We start from the raw sequence: 26,097 nt of genomic DNA on the forward strand, positions 1-26,097 counted from the left end.
CGCCACAAGACATCAGAATCGACCATTGAGCCCCCTCCGCAGGACGAAGAGATGGCACATCACTCTGACGGAGAACACGATAACACTTTCTCCTCTACCACGGAGACGCGTCATCCACAAGACGGTGAACCGTCCAACAGAGATCGTGCGCAAGCCCCGCGCCCAGAAGCCATGGAACATAGCACGCCTGTTGTCACCGACGCAATTGAGCCGACTCGGCCAGCTCTGCCACCTCTCGCCGATGTCAAACCTGTCGGACATTTTTCATGGGCGGATGACACGGATTTCCCACCTCCATCTGATGCGGAAATGACATCTGTTCCTCCGTTAGACCGACACTAAGATGGGGGAAGTTTCTACGGCGACTCCTGCGACTTCTATGGACTTCCAGCATCCACCACAACAATCTTCACCAGCTACGAACCTATCGGCAGCACGGATCTCCCATCAGGCGTACCGAATAGCTACTATCAATATTAATAATATCGGCTCCCACGCTAAACTTCAACTGCTCCGTGACACGCTAAGAGCAGCGAACATCGACATCGCCCTGTTACAAGAACTGAGGACAGCAACTTGGACTGGGTGTTATGGATATGAGACGTACGCCGCCCCTGCAGCTATGGAACACACAGGCGCAGCCATCCTCCTCCGAGAAGGGATTGCAGTTTCCGATGTCGCATACCTCCCAACAGCGCGAGGGGTGACCATAACAGTTGAAGGACTCAAAATCATAAATCTCTACGCCCCATCGGGCACTGATAAACGGAGGGATCGCTCCCAGTATTACGCAGAAGATGTCACGCCTTTATTCCTCGGCCGATACGATCATCTCATCGTAGGTGGAGATTTCAACTGTGTTCTCGAGGGCACAGACCAATACCTCCATTTCACCACATGTCCGGAACTTCGCTTCCTCGACCGCCGCCTTCGTCTCCTCGACACTTGGCGATTGGTACACGGCGACCGCCCGGGGTATACACACATCACGAGCCATTCCGCCAGCCGACTTGATAGAATATACATCTCTAACGCTCTAAAATCAGTTCTCCTCGACGCGGAACGTTGGCCGTCTGCCTTTTCGGATCATGACATCTACATCTGTACCATGAACCTACGTCGTCAATCTATATGACGCAGTGCAGGACCTTGGAAACTCAATGTCGCGCTACTGCGGGACCCTGAATGTCGACAACAGGTCACCGACACGTGTCGCACCTGTGTTCAACGCATTATGCGTTACGAGACCACACTGCAGTGGTGGTTGCTGTGCGCCAAACCGGCCATCCGACGCACATTGACACACTATGGCAGAGCCAAAGCCAGGTGGAATCACCATATAACTGATTTCTACTATAGCGCTCTACGTGAACTCATGGATCAACCTCCATCCTCGGATCGTCTAAAAGAAGCTCAACGCATCAAGGCAAAGATTTTAACCTTGACCAGATGCCGTCTAGAGGGAGCTATTGTACGCGCACGCAGCCAAGATAGGATTAACGGTGAAGAACCTTCTATGCATCATATTATTCAAAATGTTCGTCGACGCCGACAGGCTTTAATAACAACTTTAGACTTACCTGATGGACGACGGCTGACTTCGCAAGCTACCATTGCGGATGCATTCACAACGCACTATAGACTTTTCTATCAGGAAGTACCTGCCGGTGCAGAGGCCATTGGTGAGGTTGCCCAGGAGACACTTGGTACTCTAAACGCAGCGGCTGCAGCCCTCCTGACTTCTGAAGTGACCACCGACGACGTCCAAGGCGCTGTGGCCCAAGGGTCTCTGAATCGATCTCCCGGCCCGGATGGTTTACCTCTCGAATTTTACAGAACCTTCCAAGATTTGATGATGCCACGATGGAGGGACATGTACTGGGAACTTTTGTCCGGCGCGGCGAACCCGCCACCAATGTTCAGGGAAGGCTTACTTGTACCAGTCCCGAAACCCGCAGGAGGAACACGACTCGACAGTCATCGGCCGATCACGTTACTCAATTCCGACTTCAAGATTTTCACACGCCTTCTAGCAGTGCGACTCAAACATGTCTTACGAGACATTGTTTCCCACGAACAAACATCTTTAGGCGGCGATCGTAATATACAGACAGCCCTCAGTGAATATCGAGATGTGATCGCTGTGGCAACACACTCGCGACTGCCAGGCGCTTTAATCTCCATCGACTTCAAACAAGCGTTTGACCGCGTCAATCATGCATTCCTCAACGCAGTGATGGACCGAATGGCAATTCCCCCGACGTTCACGCAAGTGATTATGCGGCTCCTTCGTGGAGCAACGTCCAGACTTTTCGTCAACGGCAGACTTACAGAACCTATACGGATTGAACGCTCAGTACGGCAGGGTTGCCCTTTGTCGACTGTGCTTTATGCCATTGCGATGGAACCACTCATTTGCGGATTACGGCGGCGTTTGACAGGTATTCCACTCCGGGATCATGTGTTCCGCTGCCGAGCTTACGCGGACGACTTGGCTCTCGTCGTACGTTCAGCGGCCGACGTACAAGCCGCGATGCAGTGGATTACCCGTTACAGTGCAGGGGCAGGGAGCGCTATGAACGTGGCAAAATCATGCGCCATGAAGATTGGCCGCGGCCTTCCCGCGGACAGCGTAGTCCCATTTCAACTGGTGGACACCCTTCGTTGTCTCGGGTTGGTGTACACGCGAGACATTCGCCGCACCTCGGCGATCAATTTTCGGGCGCTGCTGCAACGCATCCGGGCCAACATACAAAATCACATACTACGCCCGCTGACTATGTGCCAGAGAGTCACTTTCGTCAATACCCATCTGGCAGCCCGGATACCCCATATAGCGCAGATTCTGCCCATCACTGCGACAATGGCGGCCAGATTACAGGCGGCTTTCGGCTATTTCATTTGTTCTGAACACATCTTCAAAGTCCAGTATGAAGCTCTCACCTTACCGAAGCGGGATGGTGGCCTCGATCTGGTTAATGTGAGAGCCAGGACTACGGCACTTTACACCAATACTATGCTCCGGTTATGGAAAAGCCAAAATGCTAGTTTTACTGGAATGTTGACCACCGAGCTCGCACCTGTTTCGAGACGCCCACCGACGTCTTTGGCACACATCCCACCTCCGATGTCACATATCGGCCGTTTCTTTTTGGAGTACAGCTACATATGCACCGAGCTCCCCACGACGAGGAAGACGACCACCCGCGACATCTACCGCCTTCTCCGAAAGTCTCCACCCCGCAACCCCGTCGAAACACGTCACCCCCAGGTTTCATGGCCTACAGTTTGGAAAGCGATCCACCAACCATATCACACCACTAACACCACTTCTATGTGGTACCTTCTCGTCAACGGCAAGTATACTACAAGACAGAAACTGCATCGCATCGCACTGGTGGCCTCACCCCTGTGCCTCAAGTGCAATGTCGAAGATACAGATTTACATCGTTTTGAGTGTGGGCCAGCAGCAGCTGTCTGGACCCTCGTACAGAAGATTGTGGCTTTCTACCTCCGAGTACCACCACATCACGTTTCTCCCACTATGATGATATATCCCGACACGACCTACTTTCCATCGGCTAAGTGGCACGCCATCACATGGATCAGTGGCATGGCTGTCAACTACCTCTTCCGGGACGACATCGTCGATCCGGCGGACTTTTGGACACGCCTCCAAGTACATCACCACAATCTTCGCCGGCATCGACACTATCGGGCCACTTTCGCGAACTATTTACAGAGAATTTTCACCAACCCGCCTCAAAGCTGGAATCTCAACGAACCGTGCCATCCAAGGCTGGACAATCCCACGTTCCCCTTCAATGGTCAATGATAGAATGCATTTTGTTCTGATGGCGCGCCAAAGTGGAGCATGGCGCGGAAAGTATTCTTATTTTATTTCACTTCTCTTTTCTCCTCCTCGTCTAAGTTTTTTTTTCTCCTTACACATGTTTATCCCTTTCACGCATAGCTCTCTATCTGCAGCCTCTTTGTTTTTCTTTCTCCTGTGCCCCCCCCCCCCCCAAAAAAAAAAGGTTGGTGCTGATGGTGAGACTGTATACTCATTTATGTTAACAAAAAATAAAAATAATAAAAATAAAAAAGATTAAAAAAAAGAAGGCCGTTGCGGAAATATACCTTTTATGTTTTCCGTTTTCAAAGGATATTTTGTTATTTTATGAAGAACGTCGTCTTTTATTTTCATACACAAGAGGTTTTTTTATTTGTTTTCTTATAAGCTGCAAAAACAAAAACAAAAAACAAAAAAAAGTAAACAAAAAAAGAAAAAAAAGTTGGTAGAGCACTTGCCCGCGAAAGGCAAAGGTCACGAGTTCGAAACGCGGTCCGGCACACAGTTTTAATCTTCCAGGAAGTTCTAATATTAATGGTTTGTGTGAATACAATGTATAGGAACGAACAGAAGATACAAATGCCACTCACTTAAGGTGGTCAGAGTAAATAGGGCCGAATGAACGGTGCAGTTTGGTTCACTGCGTTTTAGTACAGTGGAATAAATGTCAATCGCAATAACAAGAGAATTTTGCGACTCGTGTCCACAAATCCATTGAAAAGGGCGACGAGCCTCTGGATGAAACTGACAAAGCCAGTAACTTATCAAGTCACTGTCTTGTTTTTCAGCTGTACGGGCCCACATGAGTCACGCTCGCCAGCTACTACATCACCACCCCTCTCTCGAGGTACCGTGAGTTGCCCGCTGCAGTGACCGCGGTGTGTGGCGCCTGTTGCAGAGCCGCTGCACTCGTCTGTGCGCCGCATCCTGTCCGGGGAGAAGGAGAAGGAGGCGCACGTGCAGGTGGTGAGAGCTACCACCGTCTGACCGCCCCCACCCCGCCTTGCTGCTGCGCTCCGCGCCCTCGGCGGTTCCAAGCCGACGACTCGTCCAGCAGTTGGTTGCCATCGGCGGAAGCGACGGCTCGGTCAGTACAGACTACAAACACGTGCCACACTGGGGCGAGGTACTCCGATAGGTAGAAGAAATACTACACTACTGGCCATTAAAATTGCTACACCACGAAGATGACGTGCTACAGACGCGAAATTTAACCGACAGGAAATAGATGCTGTGATACGCAAATGATTAGCTTTTCAGAGCATTCACACAAGGTTGGCGCCGGTGGCGACACCTACAACGTGATGGCATGAGGAAAGTTTCCAACCGATTTCTCATACACAAACAGCAGTTGACCGGCGTTGCCTGGTGAAACGTTGCTGTCATGCCTCGTGTAAAGAGGAGAAATGAGTACCATCACGTTCCCGACTTTGATAAAGGTCGGATTGTAGCCTATCGCGATTGCGCTTTATCGTATCGCGACATTGCTGCTCGCGTTGGTCGAGATCCAACGACTGTTAACAGAATATGGAATCGGTAGGTTCAGGAGGGCAATACGGAACGCCGTGCTGGATCTCAACGGCCTCGTATCACTAGCAGCCGATATGACAGGCATCTTATCCGCATGGCTGTAACGGATCATGCAGCCACGTCTCGATCCCTGAGTCAACAAATGGGAACGTTTGCAAGACAACAACCATCTGCAGGAACAGTTTGACTACGTTTGCAGCAGCGTGGACTATCAGCTCGGAGACCATGGCTGTGTTTACCCTTGACGCTGCATCACAGACAGGAGCGCCTGCGATGGTGTACTCAACGACGAACCTGGGTGCACGAATGGCAAAAACGTCACTTTTTCGGATGAATCCTGGTTCTGTTTACAGCATCATGATGGTCGCATCCGTGTTTGGCGACATCGCGGAGAACGCACTTTGGACGCGTGTATTCGTCATCGCCATACTGGCGTATCACCCGGCGTGATGGTATGGGGTGTCATTGGTTACACGTGGCTCTACCCTTCATTCGATCCCTGCGAAAGCCTACATCTCAGCAGGATAATACACGACCGCATGTTGCAGGTCCTGTACGGGGCTTTCTGGATACGGAAAATGTTCGACTGCTGCCCTGGCCAGCACACTCTCCAGATCTCTCACCAATTGAAAACGTCTGGTCAATGGTGGACGAGCAACTGGCTCGTCACAATACGCCAGTCACTACTCTTGATGAACTGTGGTATCGTGTTGAAGCTGCATGGGCAGCTGTACGTGTACACGCCATCCAAGCTCTGTTTGACTCAATGCCCAGGCGTATCAAGGCCGTTGTTCCTTGTACTGATTTCTCAGGATCTATGCACCCAAATTGCGTGAAAATGTAATCACATGTCAGTTCTAGTATAATATATTTATCCAATGAATACCCGTATATCATCTGCATTTCTTCTTGGTGTAGCAATTTTAATGGCCAGTACTGTGTTACTGTTATTGTTTCCCTTGCGTGGTGGTTATCAGTATTCTGATGCGACCAGCCACGAATTCCTCGCCTGTGCTAACTATTCATCTCAGAGTAGCACGTGCAGCTACGTCCTTAGTTAGTTGCTGCACTGGTGCTCAGTTAGTTCATCTACAGCTTTTGCCCTCTGCACGTGTTATAGAACCACGAATGTTATTCCCTGACGTCTAAACCCATGTTCTATCATCCCGTCCGTTCTTCCTGGTCAGTGATTTCCATATTTTCCCTTCGCCGATTCTCTAGAGGACCTGCTCATTTCTCACAAGTCCACCTGACTTTCAAGATTCTCGTGTAGCACCACAACTCATACGCTTGTTCTCTTCTGTACCGGTTTTCCCAGTGTCCATGAGTCCAAACGTAAATTCTCAGAAATTTATTCCAGAGATTAAGGCCTATATTTGACTCCAGTAGACTTCTCTTAGCCAGGAAAGCCATGTTCGCCCATGCTAGTCTGCTTTTTATGTCCTTCTTGCTTCGTCCCTAATAGGCTATTTTCCTTCCAAGGAGCAGAATTCCGTAAGCTCCCTTACTTCGTGACCACCAACTCTGATGTTAAGTTTCTCGCTATTCTCATTTCTGCACATCTCATTACTTTCTTCTATCTTCGGATTACTTTCAGGCCATACTTTGTACCCATTATACTATTCATGTCATTTGGTGGATCTTGTAATTCTTCTTCACTTTCACTCAAGTCATCAGCGAATCTTATCATTGATAGCCTACCACCTTGAATTTTTATCCCTCTCATGAACTTTTCTTCTATTTTCACCAGTTTTTCTTTGACGTATAGACTGAACAGTTGGCGCGAAATACTGCATTCCTGTCTTACCGTCTTTTTAATTCTAGCTCATCGTTCTTCGCCTTACAATCTCATTGTTCTCTCTTGGTTCTTGTACGTATTGTTTTTTATTCGTCTTTCGCTGCACCTTACTCCAATTTTTCTCAGACTATCGAAAATCATGCACCATTTTACGCTGTCGAATGTTTTTTTCAGTTGACAAATCCTATGAACGTGTCTTGATTTTTCTTCACTCTTGCTTCCATTATATCAACCAGAACGTGAGAATTGCCTCTCTCGTGCCTTTTCCTTCCCTAAAGCTAAACTGATTGTCGTGTAACTGATCATTCTTCTGTATAACGTTCTTTTTTGCAGTATGGATGCATGAGCTGTTAATTTGACTGTTCGATAAGTCTCGCACTTACCTGCCGCCGCTTTCTTCGGAACTGTATCGATGATATTTTTCCGAAAGTCAGATAGTACGTCGTCAGTCTCACAGATTCTACACATCAATCTGAGTAGTCGTTTCGTTGCCGCTTCTCCAATGATTTTAGGAAGTTAGATCGTATATTATCCATCCCTTCTGCCTCAAGCTTTCCAAAGCTCTTTTAAATTCCGACTCTAAGACTGGATCCCATTTCTCTTCTGTAGAGACTTCACTTTCTTCTTTTATCAAGTCATAAGACAATTGCTGCCCCTAACTGAGGCCTTCAGTGTACTCTTTCCACCTATGCGCTCTCTCCACTGCATTTAACAGTGGAATTCTCATTGCACACTGACTATTACAAATCTTGCTTTTAATTTCACCAAGTTTGTTTTGATTTTTCTGTATCTTGAGTCAGTTCTTCCGACGTTTATATCTTTCTCGGGTATTTCTCCTAGGCTTCCGGCACTTATTATTTATTTCATTCCTGAGCGATTTATGCCGCTGTATTCCTGTCTTTATTTGAACGCTTTTGTACTTTCAAAGATCATAGCTACAAAACTAGAAGAAAGGATGATCTTCACTATTCTGGGTTAAGCTTTTGTATTTCCATCCTTCTGGCAGGTCTCTGGGACGACGGCCGTTTACTACCGTGACAAAATAAAAACACCAGTTGAAACTGGTAGCAACAAAATAAAATCAAATCATAAGGACGGCTGTAGGTGTTTTTATTTTGTCACGATATTCTGAGTTAAATCTGACTTTGGCACAGAAATGGGTGACTCATGTTGTCACAAAGATCTTTGGTCATTTACCAAATAGCATTAAATGTCTGACAGATAGCCAACCAGGATCTATAAAAAAAATTAAAAGAATTTCTAAATGATAACTCATTCTACTCACTAGATGAATTGTTTGGATATTAAGTAAAAATTGTAAAAAAAGTACATCGTATACGGAAATCTATTGTTAATCTGACACTCCCACATCATCACGATATGTCGTATTCACGCTCTATGGAACAAGTTTTAATGTCATGTAATGTAATGTAATGTTTCGTCTGTCAGTTGAAGTATTTCATCTGTTAACCAAGGTTTCTTTCGCGGTAACCTTCCTAATATCTATGTTTGTCTTTCCATCGTCTCAGATTGCTCATTTTAGAGAAGCCCAATCATCTTCAACTGAACTGTGTACTGTGGTATTCATCATTGCAAATCCATATCTTAAGCGAACTTTAAATACACTCCTGGAAATTGAAATAAGAACACCGTGAATTCATTGTCCCAGGAAGGGGAAACTTTATTGACACATTCCTGGGGTCAGATACATCACATGATCACACTGACAGAACCACAGGCACATAGACACAGGCAACAGAGCATGCACAATGTCGGCACTAGTACAGTGTATATCCATCTTTCGCAGCAATGCAGGCTGCTATTCTCCCATGGAGACGATCGTAGAGATGCTGGATGTAGTCCTGTGGAACGGCTTGCCATGCCATTTCCACCTGGAGCCTCAGTTGGACCAGCTTTCGTGCTGGACGTGCAGACCGCGTGAGACGACGCTTCATCCAGTCCCAAACATGCTCAATGGGGGACAGATCCGGAGATCTTGCTGGCCAGGGTAGTTGACTTACACCTTCTAGAGCACGTTGGGTGGCACGGGATACATGCGGACGTGCATTGTCCTGTTGGAACAGCAAGTTCCCTTGCCGGTATAGGAATGGTAGAACGATGGGTTCGATGACGGTTTGGATGTACCGTGCGCTATTCAGTGTCCCCTCGACGATCACCAGTGGTGTACGGCCAGTGTAGGAGATCGCTCCCCACACCATGATGCCGGGTGTTGGCCCTGTGTGCCTCGGTCGTATGCAGTCCTGATTGTGGCGCTCACCTGCACGGCGCCAAACACGCATACGACCATCATTGGCACCAAGGCAGAAGCGACTCTCATCGCTGAAGACGACACGTCTCCATTCGTCCCTCCATTTACGCCTGTCGCGACACCACTGGAGGCGGGCTGCACGATGTTGGGGCGTGAGCGGAAGACGGCCTAACGGTGTGCGGGACCGTAGCCCAGCTTCATGGAGACGGTTGCGAATGGTCCTCGCCGATACCCCAGGAGCAACAGTGTCCCTAATTTGCTGGGAAGTGGCGGTGCGGTCCCCTACGGCACTGCGTAGGATCCTACGGTCTTGGCGTGCATCCGTGCGTCGCTGCGGTCCGGTCCCAGGTCGACGGGCACGTGCACCTTCCGCCGACCACTGGCGACAACATCGATGTACTGTGGAGACCTCACGCCCCACGTGTTGAGCAATTCGGCGGTACGTCCTCCCGGCCTCCCGCATGCCCACTATACGCCCTCGCTCAAAGTCCGTCAACTGCACATACGGTTCACGTCCACGCTGTCGCGGCATGCTACCAGTGTTAAAGACTGCGATGGAGCTCCGTATGCCACGGCAAACTGGCTGACACTGACGGCGGCGGTGCACAAATGCTGCGCAGCTAGCGCCATTCGACGGCCAACACCGCGGTTCCTGGTGTGTCCGCTGCGCCGTGCGTGTGATCATTGCTTGTACAGCCCTCTCGCAGTGTCCGGAGCAAGTATGGTGGGTCTGACACACCGGTGTCAATGTGTTCTTTTTTCCATTTCCAGGAGTGTACGTCTCATCATTCCCGAGTATTTTCGTGTCCTGCTTCTTTCCACACTGATTCTTCCGTACTATTCTGTTAAACTTTACTCTTCATCACTATTAAATTGAGATCTGAGTCTATATCTGTTCCTGGCTGCGCCTTACAGTCCGGTATCTGACCGTGATTTAAACCAACTAAAATCTTCCCACATCTCCTGACCTTTTCCAAATACATCTCTTCGTCTTGTGATTTTCAAACAGTGTATTTGCTACCACTAGCTAAAATTTATTGCAAAACTCTACAACTACATTTACGTGACTACTTTGCAATTCAGACTGAAGCAGAGGGTTCTTCAATTCACCTTCAGACTTGTTCTCTACCGTTCCACTATCTAATAGCGCAAGGGAAAAATGAACACTGAAATCTTTGTGTACGAGCTCTGATTTCTCTTATTTTATTACGATGATCATTTCTCCCTATGTAGTTTGGCAACCCCAAATAATTTGCACATTCAGAGGGGAAAGTTGGGGACTGGAATTTCTTGAAAATACCTCACCGCACCGAAAAACGCCTCGCTTTGATGATTACCATTCTCACTCACTTGTCATATCTGTGATACTCTCTCCCCTGTTGCACGATAATACAAAACGAGCTTCCTCTTCTTTCAACTTTCTCGATGTCCTCCGCCAATCCTGTCTGGTAAGGCTCCCACACAGCACAGCGGCACTCTAGCAGAGGACAACCAAGCGTAGTGTCGGCAGTCTCTATAGCAGACCTGTTGCGTCTTCTAGGTGTTCTGCCAAGAAAAAGGAGTCTTTAGTTTGTCTTCCCCACAACATTACGAATGTGACCGTTTCACTTTACGTTGATTGTAATTGTAATTTCTAGGTATCTACTTGAATTGACAGTTTTTAACTATCGCGTAACTGATATTCAACGGATTTATTTCTGCTCTCTCATTTGTACTACCAACTTTCTTTTCCTTACAACCGCTTTTCAAACCCTATTAGATTATCTTTTGCCTTTACATACTAAATTATCCGTTCAATATATCTATATACTATTTCTATCTAATCATCTTCTGCTTGTGACGTCTGCGTCTATATCTGGACCGTTGTTATCGGTGTTGGTTTGCTATCGAATGTCATATGTACAACTCTGCCACTGAACTTGCAAGACATCGAGGTGAGTCGAGCGTGTGCATTCAAAGTGCCACTGGGCTATGGTTAGTAGGAAGGTGATATGGATTGAGTGAACTCTTTCGACATGTAGATTCCCGCCCCCTCCCCCACCCCCATCCCACCTTACCCGCACTTCGACTCAAATGTGATATGGCAAATTACGCACAACTGAAATGATGGGAAATTAATGGCCCTGACACATGAGTCGTGGGTGTGGCCCTTGCAAAAATTAATAGTAATTAAAGGAATTAAGGCGTTTATACGACTATTGAAATCAAATGTGAGTCCACTTTGACCATCATTTACTAGTATAAAATGCAGGAGGATAACCAAAAAGTTTATTGGTAGTAAGGACTTTGGAACCGCCGTCCGGAGTGGCCGAGCGGTTCTAAGCGTTTCAGCCTGGAACCACGCGACCGCTACGGTCGCAGGTTCGAGTCCTGCATAGGGCATGGATGTGTGTGATGTCCTTAGGTTAGTTAGGTTTAAGTAGTTCTAAGTTCTAGGGGACTGATGACCTCAGCTGTTAAGTCCCATAGTGCTTAGAACCATTTGAACCATTGAACTTTGGGACCAGACTGCTGAGGTCATCGGTCCCTAAGCTTAATCACTACTTATTCTAATTTAAACTAACTTACGCTAAGGACAACACACACACCCAAGCCCTTGGGAGGACTCGAACCTCCGACGTGGGGAGCTGCGCGAACCGAGACAAGGCGCCCCAGACCCCACGGGTACCCAGCGCAGCACGAAGTTTATTCACGAACGAAATAGTGATGTCTCCAGATCAAAAGATAAGAGAAATTTGGACAACAGTGTCTGCACAATTCATCCATTTAACATAAGAAGATACTGAATGGAAACGTCCGCGGGAAAGGGGGCGAAGAAAGCATCTCGTAGTAATCTCGCGTTCTACACCAGCTTCCGAACCGACATGATGGCTGCATCGATCATTGTGGGATAAAGAAAACACATGCAGGGACCCAACTGCCTGAATCATGAGTGTGCTATCTCGCACAACGTAATTCGGAACAAGATGCTCTCAACTTTGGAACAACGCACCTAACACGGACTCGGTAGTATCATCCCGTACTCACGCTGGCACCGTGAACTCGCCACGATGCTGCCGTACAAGAAGCTAAACTGAAACTTAAGCAGTTGCAGAAGCCGAAATTAAAGTTATGTCCCGTCGTAGTGCCGCAGAAATGACCAAAAACCATACGAAGAAGTATCTCCAGAAGAGAGACCAGACGAGCATGACCACAAGCTTCACGTGGAGAAGCTGCGAAAAAGAAACGGTCAAAAACTATGTATTTCCCAATCCGTAAGGTTGTTGCTTGAACTCCCAGTGGGATACAGCGTAACAAACCTTGCCCTCTTTTGGCCAAAAATCTTGTTTAGTCGCTACCCAATCGCCGAATTCGGCAAGTTTTAACAGAATGATAACAATTTTGTGCAGACTCCTGCTTTCGAAAAATGTTGCAGCTCACCCGAATGCGAGGAAACCCACGCTTCGTTTACCAGTAGAGAAAACGCCTGTCTCCCGCACTATATACTTTGTTAGGCACCGAACAATCACAGCGTCTCACCCTGAGAATGACATGAGATAGTTGAATGTTCTTCGAGTCCTGGCGAGAGAAAAACACGGCGGTACTCCTTCAAAAAATGTTCCGAGCATTCCCCTAACTTAACAATACTGTGCACCTGGCGATGTTATCTCTCCAGTCAGCTGCTCGTAGACTGTAAAGAAACGCTTAGGTCCCCTATGACTAGAGCCTGGTCTGTGGGCCCAGCAGGCGCTACAGGGTACTATTAGGATGAATACAACAGACTGTAAAGAAGCACTCAGCTCCCCTGCAGTTCCAGGGATTCCTTTATTCCAAACTGCCGTAGGCTATTTTGTGCAGACTGTTTGCCAGATGCCTGCTGAGTTTCTGTGAATATGCCTGCACCACCAAAGCGACATCCGGCACACAAAGCTCAGCTGACCGGTGACCGACCGCCGCACGTGACCCACTGGGTGAGGGAGCTACTCTCAGCCGTGGCGGAGCTCTTAGCACTCTTGAAAGTCGGTCCCCAGCAAGACTGCACTTTCTGGTCAACGCAACTACCCGATGCTGTGAAAGCTCGCTGAGACTCTGTCAATTAAGAGCCCAGTACAAGAGGCACACTCAATAGCAAATTAATCAGAATGACGAAATTGGACAGATGTTTGACCTCTGCAATCATCTGTGTCCCAACTGAATATAAAATCTTGCATAAATCCTTATATTATTTCCATTTCATTTGACTGCTCTCGCTATCTACATCTACATCCATACTCCGCAAGCCACCTGACGGTGTGTGGCGGAAGATACCGTGAGTACCTCTATCGGTTCCCCTTCTATTCCAGTCTCGTATTCTTCATGGAAAGAAAGATTGTCGGTATGTCTCTGTGTGGGCTCTAATCTCTCTGAGTTTATCCTCGTGGTGTCTTCGCGAGATATACGTAGGAGGGAGCAATATACTGCTTGACTCCTCGGTGAAGGTATGTCCTCGGAACTTCAACAAAAGCCCGTACCCAGCTACTGAGCGTCTCTCTTGCAGAGTCTTCCACTGGAGTTTATTTATCATCTCCGTAACGCTTTCGCGATTACTGAATGACCCTGTGACGAATTGCGCTGCTCCCCGTTGGATCTTCTCTATCTCTTCTATCAACCCTATCTGGTACGGATCCCACACCGGTGAGCAGTATTCAAGCAATGGGAGAACAAGTGTACTGTAACCTACTTCCTTTGCTTTCGGACTGCATTTCCTTAGGATTCTTTCAATGAATCTGTCTGGCACCTGCTTTACCGACGATTAATTTTATATGGTCATTCCATTTTAAATAACTCCTAATGCCTACTCCCAGATAATTTATGGAATTAACTGCTTCCAGTTGCTGATCTGCTATATTGTAGCTAAATGATAAAGGATCTTTCCTTCTATGTATTCGCAGCATATTACACTTGTCTAAATTGAGATTCAGTTGCCATTCCCTGCACCATGCGTCAATTCGTTGCAGATCCTCCTGCATTTCAGTACAATTTTCCATTGTTACAACCTCTCAATATACTACAGCATCATCCGCAAAAAGCCTCAGTGAACTTCCGATGTTATCCACAAGGTCATTTATATATATTGTGCATAGCAACGTTCCTACGACACTCCCCTGCGGCACACCTGAACTCACTCTTACTTCAGAAGACTTCTCTCCACTGAGAATGACATGCTGCGTTGTTGCGTTTTGTATCTATCTATTTTAACTGAGCCTTTGTATTTCCTTATCAGATTTTCCAACCTCCCTACCAAGTTCAAACTTCTGACATGCCACGCTCTGACTTTTACAATATTACCTTTTTTGTTGGTTAATCTATCTTTTTCTCATCGTCACCTTCCTCTTTGTAGTCGCCTCCCCGATTCGAATGGGGAGCCAATCCGGAACATTTTGCCAGTTGCAGGTCTCATGTCCTCTTGGTACACCTTATGAGTCTTTAATGCAGCCAAAGCATTGCCGCAGTGGTAACACCGGTTCCCGTCGGATCACCGAAGTTAAGCGCTGTCGGACTGGGCTAGCGCTTGGTTGGGTGACCGGTCTGCCGAGCGGGATGCACTCAGCCCTTGTGAGACAAACTGAGGAGCTACTTGACTGAGACGTAGCGGCTCCGGTCTCGTAAACTGACATACGGCCGGGAGAGCGGTGTTTGACCACATGCCCCTCCATATCCGCATCCAGTGATGCCTATGGTCTGAGGATGACACGGCCGACGGTCGGTACCGTTGGGCCTTCGTGACCTGTTCGGAAGGAGTTTAGTTTTAGTCTTTAATGCAGTGGTTTATATTGCCTTCTGCGTCCTCATGCCATTGATTATTTCTGATTCTTCCGCCTTTGAGGAGCAGTTTCCCACCCAATGGGCAAGAGAGTGTGCTGAAGCTATATTCAGTTCATCTGCCCTCTTTGACAAGACTATTGGCAAAACGAGGGTTATCTCTTACGCCAGAAGTCTTCAGCCGTTGTCGATGATGTTTTCTTATTCAGAATTGAAGCAGTAGTTAGGTTCGAACCTAGGACCCAGGGAAATATCCCTGAGGATCTGTCGCGGGTGCCATCCGGTTGCTAGTCCACATTTGAAGTCGCTGAGCTCTCCACACAGATCCATTCTGCTGTTAGTGCTCCGCTACTAACAACACAATACTCCCCACCTCCTTTTATACTGACGGGTCCGCCTCTTGTGACACCTACCGGTCAATTCCTCATTACATAGGCGTGTCAGCGTGCTTATAATCCCATAGTGTGCACCCAACGTCCCGAATTATTTGTTACATGTGTTTCAGTCCCTATCTTCCCCAACAGTTTTCCCTCTACGGTCCAGTCGAGTACCACAGAAGTTACTCCCTGATGTCTTAGCAGTTGTCCCCTTACCCTACCCCTTTTTACAATATTAGTGTTTTCCACTTTCCTCGCCGGTCTTGCGGAGAACCTGCTCGTTCACTATCTTATCAAATCACTTAATTCCTAGTAAGCTTCCATAACAACAAATGTCAAATGCTTTATTTTGCTTATTTATGTAACAGATATACTATCTTACATTTCTTGATCTGAAACACACAGCTGAAATCAGCCGCTGAATGACTGTCTTGTCATTATTACCGTTCAAAACGTAATATAAATACACTCCTGGAAATTGAAATAAGAACACCGTGAATTCATTGTCCCAGGAAGGGGAAACTTTATTGACACATTCCTGGGGTCAGATACATCACATGATCACACTGACAGAACCACAGGCACATAGACACAGGCAACAGAGCATGCACAATGTCGGCATTAGTACAGTGTATATCCACCTTTCGCAGCAATGCAGGCTGCTATTCTCCCATGGAGACGATCGTAGAGATGCTGGATGTAGTCCTGTGGAACGGCTTGCCATGCCATTTCCTCCTGGCGCCTCAGTTGGACCAGCGTTCGTGCTGGACGTGCAGACCGCGTGAGACGACGCTTCATCCAGTCCCAAACATGCTCAATGTGGGACAGATCCGGAGATCTTGCTGGCCAGGGTAGTTGACTTACACCTTCTAGAGCACGTTGGGTGGCACGGGATACATGCGGACGTACATTGTCCTGTTGGAACAGCAAGTTCCCTTGCCGGTCTAGGAATGGTAGAACGATGGGTTCGACGACGGTTTGGATGTACAGTGCACTATTCAGTGTCCCCTCGACGATCACCAGTGGTGTACGGCCAGTGTAGGAGATCGCTCCCCACACCATGATGCCGGGTGTTGGCCCTGTGTGCCTCGGTCGTATGCAGTCCTGATTATGGCGCTCACCTGCACGGCGCCAAACACGCATACGACCATCATTGGCACCAAGGCAGAAGCGACTCTCATCGCTGAAGACGACACGTCTCCATTCGTCCCTCCATTCCCGCCTGTCGCGACACCACTGGAGGCGGGCTGCACGATGTTGGGGCGTGAGCGGAAGACGGCCTAACGGTGTGCGGGACCGTAGCCCAGCTTCATGGAGACGGTTGCGAATGGTCCTCGCCGATACCCCAGGAGCAACAGTGTCCCTAATTTGCTGGGAAGTGGCGGTGCGGTCCCCTACGGCACTGCGTAGGATCCTACGGTCTTGGCGTGCATCCGTGCGTCGCTGCGGTCCGGTCCCAGGTCGACGGGCACGTGCACCTTCCGCCGACCACTGGCGACAACATCGATGTACTGTGGAGACCTCACGCCCCACGTGTTGAGCAATTCGGCGGTACGTCCACCCGGCCTCCCGCATGCCCACTATACGCCCTCGCTCAAAGTCCGTCAACTGCACATACGGTTCACGTCCACGCTGTCGCGGCATGCTACCAGTGTTAAAGACTGCGCTGGAGCTCCGTATGCCACGGCAAACTGGCTGACACTGACGGCGGCGGTGCACAAATGCTGCGCAGCTAGCGCCATTCGACGGCCAACATCGCGGTTCCTGGTGTGTCCGCTGTGCCGTGCGTGTGATCATTGCTTGTACAGCCCTCTCGCAGTGTCCGGAGCAAGTATGGTGGGTCTGACACACCGGTGTCAATGTGTTCTTTTTTCCATTTCCAGGAGTGTATATCATTGCAATTACGGATTCTCCATTTTTGACAGATATACTATACTATATTGTTAAGACGCGAAGAACAAGTCTGTAGCTAACTGTTCGTCAGTTTCCCCTGAACTGACCGATTCTGATGAAACCTGTCGCAGCGGTAACGTAACAGTGCAAGGACGAAAAGCACTCGGCCTACAGTTGGTTACTAATGGAAGCAGTCGCATACATTTTGTGTCGAGATAGTACATTGGTCTGGCAACTGCTTAATACGTTCGCACTATCTTCTTGGTTTACATGTAACAGTGACGTTTCATATCACAAAGAGGCTGTTGGGGGTATATGGTTCAAATGGCTCTGAGCACTATGGGACTTAACATCTGAGGTCATCAGTCCCCTAGAACTTAGAACTACTTAAAGCTAACTAACCTAAGGACATCACACACATCCATGCCCGAGGCAGAATTCGAACCTGCGATCGTAGCGGTCGCGCGGTTCCAGACTGTAGCACCTAGAACCTATATATATATAGGGTGTTACAAAAAGGTATGGTCAAACTTTCGGGAAACATTCCTCACACACAAAGAAAAAAAATATGTTATGTGGACATGTGTCCGGAAACGCATACTTTCCATGTTAGAGCTCATTTCATTACTTCTCTTCAAATCACATTAATCATGGAATGGAAACACACAGCAACAGTACGTATCAGCGTGACTTCAAACACTTTGTGATGAACACTAACCTGTTGATGCTACGTACTGATGGGTTTGATGCTAGTACTGTAAAGCAATGAGTCGCATGTCAACACAAGCACCGAAGTCAACATTACGTTCCTTCAATCGGGCCAACTGGCCGTGAATCGAGGAAGTACAGTACATACTGCCGAAACTAAAATGAGCTCTAACATGGAAATTAAGCGTTTCCGGACACATGTCCGCATAACATCTTCTCTTTATTTGTGTGTGAGGAATGTTTCCTGGAAGTTTTGCCGTACCTTTTTGTAACACCATATATATATATATATATATATATATATATATATATATATATATATATATATATAAAATTCTGTGTGATTTTTTTTCATTGCTGTTGCATTTGGTTTAGTGAGTAGCATACGACATATGCCAGTTCGCACTTACGAGCAACGTGCTTCAAAAGTAAAAATCAAGTTGCATATTAACATCCGTTGCCACAGATGTCTCCGTTCTCGCAACGGAGGGAAACCAGAGAAAGTAAACAGTCGGCCAAGTAATCTCAGAAGGACTTGGAAATAAACTGGGAAGCATGAGAAACAGCCGCCGCTTTCTCCTCTAAGATCTTTGGCTGGGTATTAAACGTAACGATCTAAACTTCCGTTACGCCTGGTGGCGGTTTACGACCGTTGCAGAAAGCCGTTACCAGCAGAACATAAAAATGATGTAAATATGCGCAGCCCCGCTGGAAATAAAAACTCCTTTTCTTAGTTCTTTATTGTCTGCCCGCAAAACGCTCGAATGGATTAGTATCCGAGTGGTCTATATGTTCACTGTTGTTGACATTTACGAGAACAAACTTGGTTATGGGCAATAAAACGAATCGCTATGAATCGCATAACTCGTTTTAAACCACTTCCAACCACTAAGAGATCTCCTCCTATAGCTGTATGCTCAACAATACAGGCAGTGAGATGAATAATTGTATACAAAACACAGCTTGTTCGCTACCTAAGGTTTTATGCAGAGGCGGTTCCCCAGGAGCTGACAGTATACATTACTGCATGACTTCTCCGAAGGTCAGGGCTTCCAATTTTCTTTTTTTAGCCTTCAGCCTGCTGACTGGTTTGATGTGGTCCGCCACGAATTCGTCTCCGCGCCAACCTCTTCATTTCAGAATAGTACTTGCAACCTACGTCCTCAATTGCTGGATGTATTCCAGTCTCTGTCTTCCTCTGCAGTTCTTGCCCTCTAAACCTCCCTCTAGTACCATGGAAGTCAGTCCGTGACGTCTTAATAGATGTCTTCTTGCCAGTGTTTTCCATATATTTCTTTCCTTGCCGATGTTCCGGAGAACCTCCTCATTCCCTACCTTGTAAGTCCATTTGATTTCCAACATTATTCTGTAGCACCACATCTCAAATGTTTCCATTCTCTTGTGTTCCTGTTTTCCAACAGCCATGTTTCACTAGCATACAATGTTGTGCTTCAGGCGCACATTCTCAAAAATTTATTCTTTAGTTTAAGGCCTACATTTGATAACAGTAGACACGCTTGGCAGGAATGTCCGTTTTTCCAGTGTGCATGGGGGCTTAATTATAAAATGAATGCAATAATTTTAGTAGCTGTGTGTCCGGTTACGAAGTCTCGTAACCGGTTGGCCCTGACTACTATTAGTACGCAATCTGACTGCATAAAATAACAATAAAGAATGAAAGGAAATTTCCGTTAACACAATTGATTAATTAAGTCCCGTGCAACTATAAAAGCTACGAAACAATAAAGCACAAGTGTAACTGTTCTGTGTGTGGTAGTGTGACTCAACGTACATGTATCTGGCATGGTTCTTCCTCAATACGACAAGAAATTTTAAACACCATTTACAATGAACTAATTGAAAAACCAGAAATACTGTAATTGCACATAGATGCCAGAATTAAAAGTCTAATATATGAACACGAGCCAGATGCTTTGTTGACTGAACCTGTGACCAAGAGGCATTATTATTAAGGAGATTTGAAATTAAAAAAATTTTGTTACCTCCATATATATTGACGAAAAATACACTACGATCATTGCAACATCTTCCATATATACATTACACCAACCGAACAGCATCTACTCTCTCGGCCAGCAGAAGAACAATAACTGCACACGACATGCTCTCAACTAGTACTGCTCTCGACATCCTCTCAACAAGCACTTCCCACGCAACCTCTGAACTACTACTGCCCCAGTGGAGGCGGCGGAATAATACTCTTTGGCGCAATCTCTGGCGCTGTGACTCAGTGTAGCCACCTTTCAAGTGCCAGTCTGCTTTTTGTGCCCTTCTTCCTCAGTCTGGGTTATTTTTCTGCCTGGGTAGCAGAATTCCTCTATCTACTTCGTGATCACCAAATCAGATTTTCTCGTTTCTGCAACTTCTCATTACTTTCGTCTTTCTTCGATTTACTCTCAGTCAACATTCATTACTCATTCCATTTAGCAGATCCTGCAATTCTTCTTCAATTTGACTGAGATAACAATGTCACCAGCGAATCTTAACACTGATATCCTTTCGCCTTGAATTTTAATCTCACTCTTGAACCTTCCTTTTATTTCCGTCATTTCTCCCTGGAAGTATAGACTCAACAGTATGGGCTGAAGACTACGATCCTGTTCATACATTCTTTTTAATTCGAGCATTTCGTTCTTCGTCTTCCACTCTTATTGTTTCCTCCTGCATTTGTACATATTGTTTATTACCCGTCTTTCCCTCTATATTGCCTCTATTTTTCTCGAAATTTCGTACATCTTGCACACATTTTACATTGTCTGGTTTCCAGGTTGACAAATCCTATGAACCTGTCTTGATTTTTCTTTAGTCTTGCTTCCATTTTCAACTGCAACGTCAGAACTGCCTCTCTGATGCCTTTACCTTTCTCAAAGCTAAATTTACCGTCATCCAACAGATCTTTAATTTTCTTTTCCACTTTCTGTATATTATTCTTGTCAGCAGCGTGGATTCTTGAAGTCTTAAGCTGATTGTGCGATAATTCTCACACCTGTCTGCTCTTGCAGCCTTCGTAATTATGTGGATGATATTTTTCAAAAAATCAGATGTTATATCGCCAGACTCTATATTCTACACACCAACGCGAATAGTCGTTTTAATGCCACTTCCCCAGCGATTTTAGAAATTCTTATAAAATATTACATATCCCTTTTGCATTATTCGAGCTTAAGTTTTTCAAAGTCTTTTGAATTCTGATTCTAATATTGGATCCCTTATCTCATCTAACGTATATCGACTGCTGTTTCTTCTTCTATCACGTTATCAGACAAGTCTTCCTCCTCATACAGCCCTTCAGGGTACTCTTTCCACCTATCCGCTCTGTCCTCTGCACCTAACAGTGCACTTTGGCTATTAATGCTTTGTGTCTGACCACAACCACTAACAGTACTAGTAATAATAATAATAAAAATAATACTGTGTACAGCACTACAGTAGCCCTTACGTAGTTACTGCTGTGTCATGCTGTCAATTAATTCATTTACCTGTTTCGAAGCGAGTAATGAAGCAATTTCTAGACTACTGCAGGTACTATCTACACCTCGGAGAAGAACTTTTCTTGCGATACACTATGTGATCAAAAGTATCCGGGCACCTGACTGAAAATGACTTACAAGTTCTTGGCGCCCTCCATCGGTAATGCTGGAATTCAGTATGGTGTTGGCCTAGCCTTAACCTTGATGACAACTTCCACTCTCGCAGGCATACGTTCAATCAGGTGCTGGAAGGTTTCTTGGGGAATGGCAGCCCATTCCTGACGGAGTGCAGCGCTGAGGATAGGTATCGATGTTGGTCGGTGAGGCCTGGCACGAAGTCGGTGTTCAAAAACATCCCAAAGGTGTTCTTTAGGATTCAGGTCAGAACTCTGTGCAGCCAGTCCATTACAGGGATGTTACTGTCGTGTAACCACTCCGCCACAGGCCGTGCATTATGAGGTGATCGATCGTATTGAAAGATGCAATCGCCATCCCCGAATTGCTCTTCAACAGTGGGAATGCAAAACAACAAGGGGTGCAAGCCCCCTCCATGAAAAACACGACCACACCATAAACACCACCGCCTCCGTATTTTACTGTTGACACTACACACGCTGGCTGATGACGTTCACTGGGCATTCGCCATTCCACACCCTGCCATCGGATAGTCACATTGTGTACCGTGATTCGTCACTCCACACAAAGTTTTTCCACTGTTCAATCGTCCAATGTTTACGCTCCTTACACCAAGCGGGGAGCCGTTTACCATTTACCGGCGTGATGGATGGCTTATGGGCAGCCGCTCCACCATGATATCCAAGTTTTCTCACCTCCCTCCTATCTATCATAGTACTTGCAGTGGACCCTGATGCAGTTTGTAATTCCTGTGTGATGATCTGGATAGATGTCTGCTTATTACACATTATGATCCTCTTCAACTGTCGACGGTCACTGTCAGTCAACAGACGAGGTCGGCCTGTACGCTTTTGCGCTATACGTGTCCCTTCACGTTTCTACCTCACTATCACATCGGAAACAGTGGACCTAGGGTGTTTAGGACTGTGGAAATCTCGCGTACAGACGTATGACACAAGTGACACCCAATCACCTAACCACGTTCGAAGTCCGTAAGTACTGTGGAACGCCCCATTCTACTCTCTCACGATGTCCAATGACTACTGAGGTCGTTGATATGGAGTACCTGGCAGTAGGTGGCAGCACAATGCACATAATATGAAAAACGTATGTTTTTGAGCGTGTCCGGATACTTTTAATCACATAGTGTATTTAGCGTGTTATGTAGATGTCTACTTTTATCATCAGCGATGTACGGGACAAAGCATAATGTATGTATGTAGTGGATGGACTATGTGAGGAACTTGTGACCTCCATCGCACTGATGATACTAATTGAGAAAAAGTAATTATTGATAACTTATATATATATATATATATATATATATATATATATATATATATATATATATATATATTATTGAAAACTTATATAATCAGTATTAGAGCCTTACAAAACTGACGTAATAAGAACGATTTTTAGAAAATAATTTAGTTTCTTGAATGAAACAGAATTGAATCTTTCACTTTTTACCCGTCGGAAAATTCCATTTTACGCTTCAGGTGGTAATTAATTACTCTCAGTTTGTGAACCACTGCCCTAGTGCAACTACGCTGCGGCACTTATTACGAATAGAAAGTTGGAGATACGCTCTGTCCATCGATATGTCATATATTTTAAGTTTTGTAGTTTTCATGCAGTTGTCTTCTGGAACCTCGGACGTAATTATGAATATGCCTGTACTCTTCTGAAGTGCTTTCACCCTATGTCTTGTCTGATGTGCTGCCACCGATGCCGGTCGATTCTTGGAAAAAATAGTTAAATGGAACCCATTTAGTTGTCCATACATGACAATAAATTAAACTATTATTGGGAAATGTAATGAAGGGAGAATCAGTGGAAAGTATATCGAAACTTGGGAATTTATACAGGTTGATTCACGAAGATACGAAAATATTTTAATATGTTATTCTACAAGTAAAACTAAAGAAGAAAGTTCGTATAAACTTAGTGCCGCAAATATTTAGTTACTGAGTTACGGCTAATAAAAGGTTTTACCTGAAACTTAGCCACTTCGCTAATATGAAGCCGTCGCAAAGCTGTACGAGGTTAAAGTAAAGCACGATTTCCATTTATTTTGTTGTTATTGGTCTGGTAAATCTAATAAAACTTGTCCAAGACGTGTATCTGTAGTATTTTTCCAGAACATCCAGAAAAGCAAAGATTATTATGGAAGTAAATTTGTTTACTTTCATTGAGTGTGTAGAAACGTTTATGTTATTGTTGGCAATCGTTAGGGAGTTGTTTCAGTCGTTTACTAAAAAAGTTTATGAGGACACAGTCAATACACGTGGGGCATTACTTGCTCGCATTATAAAGGAAATAGACGAAATTAATAACAACCCTGCGAAACTGAAACGAGGAACAAAATCTGCTCATACACATGCAGCTAAATGCATTGAACTGGGTAGAGACATTTTTTGACATTTATTGTTTATGTATTGTGAAATTGTATGTACACTGTACAACTTCCTTAACACTGAACTTTGTTTTTTCCGGTTTAACATGAATTCTCGTGTGCTATGGTATTAATAAAGGCGGATTATCTGGCACATTCTTACAGTTTCATGTAATGTTATTACTATCATTTTTCCAAAATTAAATTCTCTACAGCTTCTGTTGAAAACCTTGTGGAATTGTCTGGAATTTTAAAAAATAGAGTGGGCCACCTAGTTACTAATTAAATATTTTTACGAAAATAGTTCTTTGCTTCTCTGGATGTTTTGGAAAACTACTGCAGATACACGTCTGGGACACGTTTTATTAGATTTACCAGACCAATAACAACAAAATAAATGGAAATCGTGCTCTACTTTAACCTCGTACAGTTTTGCGATGGCTTCATACTAGCGAAGTGGCTAAATTTCAGAGAAAGTCTTTTATTAGCCGTAGCTCCGTAACTAAACATTTGTGGACATATGTTTATATCAACTTTTCTTTAGTTTACTTGTAGAATAACATATTAAAAATATTTGCATATCTTCGTGAATCACCCTGTATATTGCATTGTGCGTAAGTTCGTAGCGGTTTTCCATAAATTTAATGAAAACGACAAACACACATAGTCAGCAGCTCGTGGTCGTGCGGTAGCGTTCTCGCTTCCCACGCCCGGGTTCCCGGGTTCGATTCCCGGCGGAGTCAGGGATTTTCTCTGCCTCGTGATGACTGGGTGTTGTGTGATGTCCTTAGGTTAGTTAGGTTTAAGTAGTTCTAAGTTCTAGGGGACTGATGACCATAGATGTTAAGTCCCATAGTGCTCAGAGCCATTTGAACCATTTGAACAAACACACATAAGAGAGACTTTAGTCATCAGCAACACATTCTCCTTAACTGTTTACAACAGTCTGCGAATGCTGGGTTAACATTTGCATTCAGTGACTGTAGAAATAATGTGTATTTTAGGTGGAGAACTCATCAAGCCATGTTCGGAGCGCATTTGCATTGGGTAAGGAAGTTCCTTGTTCGACATAGAGCGGAAAAAGTGAAAATCTGATGGTGCAAGATCAGGTGAATAAGGTGGGGGTGGAATGACTTCCCAACCTTCGCTTCTATATAGTGTTTTTTGTCTGTATAGCAGAACGCGGGCGGGTGTTATCGCGGAGTAGCATCACTTCACGCAGTATTCCTGGTACTTGTTCTTTGACTGCGTCTGCAATACGTCTGAGCTGTTGACAGTAAATGTCAGAAGTGATGGTAACACCTCGGGGAAGCAATTTGTAGTACACCACACCGTCCCTGTCCCAGTAGATGCATAATATTATCTTTTGTGAATGCGCACAGGTCTTTGTACGGGAGTTCCTGCTTTGTTTGGGCTCAACCATTTCTGACTTTTCGTTATGTTAGCATAACGACAACAATTCTCCTCACCAGAAACGATACAGGTTAGGGATGGACGGTGTTGTTCACGAGCCAGTTGATGACGAACGTGCACAGATGCACAGATGGCCACCCGCTGATTTTTGTGATTTTGGCTTAGAGCATGCGGTATTCGTAGATCCGATTTTTCAGCCTTCACCGCTGCATGTAAATATCATAGGATGGTGAAATTATGATAGTTCATCACATCTGCTAGTTCTTGAGTACCGTGATGCAGATCCTTGTGGATTAATGCGTTTAGAAGTTGTTCATCAAACCTCGAAGCTGTCCCCGAACCTTGAGAGCCAGTAAAACTAGAAAACCATTTTCTGGGCGTCATCTTTCCAAAGGCATTATATCCATACACGGCGCAAATCTTTCTAGAGGACTCACTGCTGTCACTCCTC

At 45.7% G+C, this 26,097-nt stretch overlaps 1 protein-coding gene across 1 annotated transcript in view; it reads left to right on the forward strand.

Moving 5' to 3' along the window:
* The window catches only part of LOC124596651, a 299,480-nt gene that overhangs the window by 238,498 nt on the left and 34,885 nt on the right, over positions 1-26,097 (forward strand). The window contains exon 2 of the mRNA XM_047135885.1: positions 4,752-4,940. Within this exon, the coding sequence (XP_046991841.1) occupies positions 4,752-4,940 (189 nt within the window). The remainder of the gene's footprint in view (positions 1-4,751; positions 4,941-26,097) is intronic.

The sequence above is a fragment of the Schistocerca americana genome, chromosome 2, assembly GCF_021461395.2.
Source record: "Schistocerca americana isolate TAMUIC-IGC-003095 chromosome 2, iqSchAmer2.1, whole genome shotgun sequence".
NCBI classification, from domain to species: Eukaryota; Metazoa; Arthropoda; class Insecta; order Orthoptera; family Acrididae; genus Schistocerca; species Schistocerca americana.